At 39.1% G+C, this 8,025-nt stretch overlaps 1 protein-coding gene across 1 annotated transcript; it reads right to left on the bottom strand.

The window, feature by feature from the left end:
- Positions 1-1,295: 1,295 nt before the first annotated feature.
- Positions 1,296-7,927, bottom strand: TNIP2 (TNFAIP3 interacting protein 2). Its single transcript, XM_010000292.1, has 6 exons — positions 7,763-7,927; positions 5,410-5,715; positions 3,426-3,509; positions 2,567-2,848; positions 2,067-2,186; positions 1,296-1,577 (listed from the first exon to the last, which is right to left on the bottom strand). The coding sequence occupies exons 1-6, from the start codon at positions 7,925-7,927 to the stop codon at positions 1,296-1,298; spliced, it is 1,239 nt and encodes a 412-aa protein (XP_009998594.1).
- Positions 7,928-8,025: the final 98 nt, after the last annotated feature.

Below are 8,025 nucleotides of genomic sequence, written 5' to 3' on the forward strand. Positions count from 1 at the left end.
AGCCACAATCCTCCTGAAGTGTAGTACTGGGGAGGAAGCAAAGCAGGAGTGTCATTATACCAAGTAAGTTTGCTTTAATTATGAAAGGTGATGGTTGCACTAGGCCTTTATCCCATCCTTAACTCCAGCCCTGACACAGTGAGAAACACCAGGAGCCAAGGCTGAAAAAACTGTAGTCCTGTTACAGTTGTACACTTTACCTTCTGATACCTTCTCAGAACAGTCCCCTGATACTTAACTGAAGTCAGCCCCAGTGTAGATAGGATAAAAAGACATTTAAGCTAGCATTGGTGTTGTCAAAGATGTGTGTCAGGGTAGGTTGTTAAATATGTTCTTGTGCATCTGAAAGGTTGTTCTTCCTCTCAAAAATGAGGAGTGATTTTTCAACATATTTGAAAATAGTCTGAGACACTCGCTATCATTGAAGTACTGACATATATCTGAAACCATGACAGTTAGCCCTTAGTATAGTTACTGGGACTATTTCACATCTAAATACTTGCACAGAAGGATAGATTTTTGACCACTTTACTAATGTAGTAAAGCAACTGCACAATCACTTTTATTATAAAAAATAAACCTTAGATAAAATAGAATACAATCCATAATTACACAAATATACATTACAAATGTGTACAGAAGTTACTTACGGCACAGAAAAAATAAATATCCCTGTACATAGTTTCTGTGCAAAAAGACAGGCTAGTTTTAGTCAGTAACCAGCCCTTTTATGTTTTCTTCACCTCTCCCAATTTCAGTGAAACACGAGGATTTTCAGATAAGACATCTGAAAGTTCATCCCCTACTTGCAAGAAAATGCTTTCACTTTTAATCCAAACAAAGCACAGTAAGATTTTTCCTTACTTCTGCAAAATGCTTCTCCCCTGTTCTTCAGCCTACATTTTTGGAAGAGGAGAAAAATTTCAAGTTCAGTAATTTTTTTTCACAAGTCTTCAGACTACTGTAAAAAATTAGACTCAAAAATGAGTTAAGCTGCACTCTGAAGCTAACTACCACTGTAAGTTTCAGTTTAGCTTGTAGTAGAATTTGCATTATGCTTGCTTCCTCATAGTTGGCAAAAATAATTCTTCATGAAAAACACTTTGCTTTAACTTGGCAGTCTTTCACACAGTCCAAGAGAAGGTGAAATCAAAGAAGAGGTAGATATTGTCCATCCTCCTAATTCCTCAGAGTTGTCCATTTCCATTACTCTGGTTTAGGACTGTAGGAGATGTGCATAGAGCAAAGTTTTACTCATAAAGTAGTGATTGACTTACATGCCTCACATTGTGTGGTCACTGACAACATTCATCAACATGCTTGAGGAATTCATCACTGAGTTCATCACTGAAAAACCTCATACAGTGAGGACATCTAAGTTCACCCTGTGCCCTGCCCTCAGATCCTGAATTTCCACTGTCTGCAGGAGGAGAAGCTTGTTCAGACTCTGAAGATGTTCTTCTTGTGCCTGTTTGGCCTGGGCTGTTGCCTCGTACGTGTTCAACGTTCGTCTGTACATACATGTGGCTTTGGTTACCAACGTGAACTCTGAAGTGACTAGTTGGGTTTCTTGAGTCCTAAAAAGAGAAAGAGGAGCTCTTGAAAAAGATGCTGTACAAAGATATTCTTTACCAGGTGTTAACTTTTATCACCTTTATCTGAAACACTGCTTATGTTTTTACCAGAAGGTTTGTAAATAAAATAGGCACCAGTTTTTGCAATTTTATTAATACTGTTGTAAAGAAGGCTTGTAGAAAACACTGAATATAGTCACTATGCCACTTTAAATATTAAGAGTCATGGCCATCCTTCTCTTCCTTCTAAGAATTCACCCTTACTATCTTGATCCAAGATAGAAGGAAAATGGACTGGAAAGGGGTGTTACACGTCTTGAGAAACATCTCCACTACGACTGACTATGAAATAAATTTAAGTTTTTGATCGCTGCACTGAGCTGAAATGGTGTTAAAGTACTAAGATTTTTTTTTAATACATTAAAAAGTAAATTTTAGCCCTGAATCCTATTGACATGCTTTAATTGAAAAAGCAGCCTGTTGCTTTCTTACCTGTCTTCTTGCTAGCTGGTGTTGCAGACATGCAACTTCTGCCTGAAGCTCTTGAATTTTACTCTGTGCTCGTTCTCTGTCCGATCTCTCTGATGTGAAATCATCTTTATAAACTAGGACCTGAAAAATAATCTTCATGTTAATATTTTATAAATCAAAGCATTGGCAGGTTAGATTAAAAAGCTGAGGCTGTGATTCCTTTGTTGGTAAATACTTATTCCCAAAATCTCAATATTATCTTCTCCATCTCATATCTGTACTTTAAAGGATCTGTATTTTTTTCAGTTTTTCACATTTTGTATTAAAGCTGGCAGAACTGCATGCAGTTCTGTAAGTAGTGGGTTTCCTTTAAATCTATGTTGTTAAGTATCTGCACAGCCAAATAGAGTAAGACAAGTGGCAAATGTTAAAATTAGTAAGTTCATTTTTCCCCCTTAAGACTTCAGTGGTCTGGGGAGAAACTAAGAATTCCCACCTCTAGGAAAAAGAAAGGTAATGACCTGTTGCTCCAGCATTTGTATGCGCTCATTATCTGCTTCACTCGTCTTCTTCACGTCTTCTAATTCTCTCTTTGCTTTTACACATTCATTCATTTTTTCTTCCAGTAGCTTGTTTAACCGGAATATCTCCTTGTGCATCAGGTCAGAAGTGGTTTGTGCTGAAGTTACACCATGCTGCTGCTCCAGCTGTGTCTTCATCTCCTTCAGCTGCAAGTGGAGTCGCTTCACGTACTCATCCCTACTTGCGTCGTACTTCTGCCATTTTGCATTTAAGTCTTCCACCTGAAAGATCACCCAGAGAGTCATGAAGAACATGAAGACAGAAACAGGAAGGCACAAGCTTTCAAGCTTTTGAAGACTGTGTGTGCGGGGCCAAACGTCTCGAAAACATAATGTAATATAATATGCTGACACATCCCCTGAGTGTGGGCAACCAGCTTGACAGGAGAGCAGATGATGATCACGCTATAAACCACACTCTTCTCCGGCAGCCTTCCCCATTCACCATCCCATAAGGACAGTATTAAGTAACATGGAACGGGAGGGCTTGGCAGTAACACTGGGCCTAGTGCTGTTCTCCTGGAGTAGAATACTGATGCATGAAAGGAACATGATTTTTTGGGTTTTTTTCTGTGGTGTGTTTTTAACAACAAAACCCCAATACATTCAAAATAACGTATTAAGTTGTTCTCAGCTAGGGGAACAAAGACTATGTGCCATGTTGAAAGGACTAGGAATAATTTTGGACTTGCATTAAACTGCCATTTAATCAGATTAACCAGGCCTTCCCTATTCCAAATGTACTGTAATTCAAAATATTCAATCAAATCTTCACCTTGTACAGAATGAAAGTACTCACATGAGCTACTTTTTGTTTTAACATCCTGTTTTCATCTTGTAGGTTGCCGATCAGAGCTTGAAGTGAAGTTTCATTGTCTAAAAGCTATAATTTTCAGATAAAGGAAGTGTTACTTTAACATAAAAAAATCCCAAAAGCTACTTAGCTATGTTGTTAAACTAGAAGTAATTTGTTGTTTGTTTGTTTTTTAAATTCCTCTAAAACTGCTTGCTGCCAGTGAAACAAATACATACATCTAGGACTACTTATTTTTATGTAGTATATTTCTAAATAGTAATAGTACAGCCTACAGCTTTTATTATTAATAAGCAGAGCAAAAATGTACTCTGGCTTTTACCACCTTGGTATTGCTTTTAAATCTGTGTGATGTCATGAAAACATGTCTTACCAAATTCTAAGCATACTAATAGTGACAAGAAAAATAACACACTTCACACGCATGATGGTCTACACTGACGACAACTGAGCTAAAGTTTACACAAACTCCTTGGAAAGTACTTGTTTGGAGTGGGGAAAAGCATGAGAAAGACATGGATATGCTGTCATCTGGCTTTGTTATTACTGTCAATTTTGGCCAGTACTAGGAAGAAATTACTGAGGGGAAAAAACCCTGCTTGCTAAATAATTGACTAAAATGATACCTCTTTTTTACAGTTGTGACATCTGCTTAAAAAAACCCCAATGTACTTGAGTAATATAGAACACTTTTGTACAAAATTCCCTAGAATCAGCTAGTAATTGCATCTGAAATTTCTCTTCTTCAAGAGGGAAGTCCCCACTGTACAAGGTTAGCTACTTATTACATATATCAAAGCCAATCAAGTTTCCTGTCTATCAATCACATGTAAAATATGATAATAAAAAAAGTTCTTTTTTCTTATATCTATATATATAGCCAACCTCTATTTCTTACAGGTAACCTTAATGTGAATAAGTTTTCTTTGGAAATGCTCCAGGGATGTTCTACAAAGTAGAAGTGAGCATGGATAGAGTTTATCCATAAAACCATAGTTGAATAGTGATGTGAAACACACATTACCACTATGTAGCAGTAAGTGCAGACGACAGAGTGATTCTTTTTTGTGAGAACTGGCTGTAGCATCCTGCTCTCAATACTGATCTGTTATTGGAGGCAGCACCTCAAATGTTACTTTCTTATGATATTATCAAGAAGTAGCTAATGATTCTGAACCATCATGATTTCTGGAACAACAGAACAACATCATCTACCTCTACCCTATGCTGAAACGATTCAGCTAAGGTGATGATGCAGCAAAGCCACATCACCATGTACAATGTGTGCCAAAATCCAGGTGCTTCTTTATGCCCCTTGGTAGCATTTCTGCCACGTTCCTATCATTAAGCGTTGTTTCTAAGCATTCCCACTGGAGAGAAACATTGCCTTTCACTGAAAGACCACGAGGGAACCCAAGACATCTTGACTTATTTGTCCCTAAGCACCTTTCTGTAGGTCTGTTGTACATGTGCAAAGCCAAATCCTGATCAGAGAGGACCAGGTGCTCTAGATTTCTTAATAGAAATACTACTTTAAAATATCTTTGTTTTGTCATTTAGGTGCTTAAATAAGTCATCAGGAGGTATCACCATCAAAAGCACAGCACCATCTAGTGATGCAGAGAAGCATGCTGTGGTATAAAGAAGGTACTGTCTCCTGTATATGCAGGGAAGAAGTGTAATCATGGAATCGTTGAAGTTGGAAGGGAGCTCTCAAGATCCTCTTCAAGAAAAGACTCTGATGATAAGTGAGATGGCCAAAATGCAAGTCATTGACAACTGCTTCCATCCTAAATTTTTGGTACTTGGAATTAGCTAGAGTTTGCCATGGTAATCTTTTCACCTTACATGAAATTATTTAAAGGGATTTTTCTCACCACTCCCCAGTTACAACCACCTGTTGTTATACTGTAATTAACACCTCAAAAGCTAAGAAGACTTGAAAAAAATATAGTAGCAAAAAGAATACCTGATTAGATCTTTCAGTAGGTATCTGGTCATCTGAATTCCCCTTCTCCTTCTTTTGCTTCTCTTCTAGACATTTTGCCAGATGTTGACACATTTCTGCTGTGGATGCTAATTTGCGTTGAAGCTGGTGAGTTTCATCAGTGAGTGAGCGGCACAAAACATCGCTGGTGGCCTGAGCCTTCTCTCTCTCTGCCAAGCTCTTCTGAAGTCGTAAGATTTCCCTCTCCTTTTCATGTGGAGGCTGATTTATCATCTGCTGTATCTCTCTGTTTTTCTCCTCTAGTTGCTGATTCAACTTCTGTACTTCCTAAACATAAGAGGGAGGGAAAGTTATTTAAAAGCAAAGTGAACTCAAAAGCCAAAATGTGTCTAAGACTGACTTTCATATTGCAGTAATTCCAAGTTGCTCCTATATTCAGTGTTAAGTACTTCAAAAATATATTAAATCCCATCCATTTCTATACAATCACTCAGCCTTGGAACTGACAGATCAATCAATGAAAACTGGTAATTTCTTGGACATCTATACACACAGTTCCTATTCAGTAAAATGAAGAAACAACAAAAATGCAGGAAGGTTTAATGAAAAGATACACAACAGCAACAAACTAAAGACAGAACTTACAAGAAACAAAGTAGTTTAAAAGGAATAACTGTGGAGACTGAGAAATGCTTTCTGCTGCTGCATTCTAAATTACCAGAGAGAGCTTTCCGTAAAATAAATAAACAAATAAATTACATACATACATATATATATATATATATAAAGGAACTGGAAAGTCATTCTATCAAAAACCTGTGCAGTGTATTCACTGCCTGCCACTGTCACAAGGACAAAGCAGAGGGAGCAAACACAGCAACTTTCCCACCTAGGAAAGCAAGAGTGTTAAGGACAAGCAAACACAAAATGAAACCTGTGTGACAGCAATGACTCTATTTTGGCCATAGCTGATGCTCCAAGGTTATGGGGGTGGGGGGCGGTGTGGGGTCTGACATACTCTGAGGAAACAGCTGTGTATCTCATTGCTACACCTTCTTGTTGAATTGGAAGCTCTGTGGGATCATCCACACTGCATGAAGTTAATGCCTCTGCAGGTGTTTTGAGAAGGAAGAAGCTTGCTTGCTGACTGGGGGAAACCACTCTGTAGCACCACGTATCTGAAGGACACCAGTCCTAACTTTTGTCAAAAACAGCCTGCACTTGATATCCTCAAAAGGTGGCAGATGCTGGTAACAAAAGCCTCTGGAGCAGTGATCCTCCAGAGCCAATGGTGCCCTGGATGCCAGCACAGACCATGAGAGAGGTACAAACTGGACTCTACCCTTCCAGTTCTTTGGGAGTGCTAATGGAGCTGTAAATCAGAGGGAGCTCTCTTCTTTGCCAACATTGTAGGCCTTTTGACTTAAAAAAATGTCCTTTTGTTGTTATTTTTAGTGACAATGATTTCAGTGTTTCTCATTAGGCATTAATTTTCTTTTTAAAAATATTTTATACCTAACAGAAATAGCAGTTGTTCTTATTCCTGACATTTAAACTCCTCAGCATCATGCTAGATTTCCCCTTTGCTATAAAGACATTCAGCATCAGACTTCAAAATATATTCAGATCCCACAGGTCTGTCATCTACCTGCAAAGTGTAAGATCATCTTTTACTACAAATTTCCAAACTTGAACTTATTTTATATGTATTTTAGGTGAGTGTCATATATGGAAAATGTTTTGTATAAGCATTAGGTCAAGAGATTACTTATGACAAAAATACTTGTTTCAATTTTAAGTACTGCTTCTTGGTTTGGAAATTTCTTTATGCAGCTTCATATAGAAAGGAATGCTTTAAAGTTTTCTAAGTATTTCATACTGACCATGGGAAAGTCTTAATGACAGCAACACCAATAGCATTTGTGGCGGGTGGGAGGAGATGCAGTTTTGAGACCACTTTTTTCCTGTCATAAAACGTGCCAGCATCCCTAATCCATCTCCTCACAGTCCAGACTTGCCAGTTACTTCTCCCAGGGTTAACGTGCTGCCCTAATGTCAATATAAACCCCCATTTTTAAGTGCACTTTAAAAAACTCGCACACTTTCATAGCAAAAGAGGTGGCATCACTTGTTTACCTTACAAAATAAAACTGTTGCATGTGATCAAGGGTCCTTCAGTAAGTAATACGAACTTCCACATTTAGAGCTGTTTTTTCAAACTATTTTTCCTTCTCCTTGTGAAAATAGCTACACGGAGGCTTTTAATGCCACGCCGAGTTCTTGATTTAGGATTTCAGGGTTCAACTTCTGGAAGTTAAGGCAGTGGGAACTAGTGTTGGCTACAGAGGTTGAGTTGCTTAAAGCCCAACCCAACTCTAGGCACAGAGCGCTCGAGCAGGTTCCGCCAAACGCCCCAGCAGAGCGTTTGCGGGGCTCGGAACGTTTGCTCCCCGCTCCGGGCTCTGTCCGCACCAGCTTGCGGTGCCACCCCCATCTGTTCCAGGGAGCGGCCTCCGTGCCAAGCGCCTGCATCCTCCATCCAAGACAACCCCCGCGGGGCTTCCTAAGCTGAAACCGCTCCCGTTCCTCGGGACGGGGGATGGATGCTGCTGCTGTTGCTGCTGCTCCCGAGGGAGG

This window comes from Chaetura pelagica, unplaced genomic scaffold (genome assembly GCF_000747805.2).
Source record: "Chaetura pelagica isolate M959 unplaced genomic scaffold, ChaPel_1.0 scaffold116, whole genome shotgun sequence".
NCBI lineage: Eukaryota > Metazoa > Chordata > Aves > Apodiformes > Apodidae > Chaetura > Chaetura pelagica.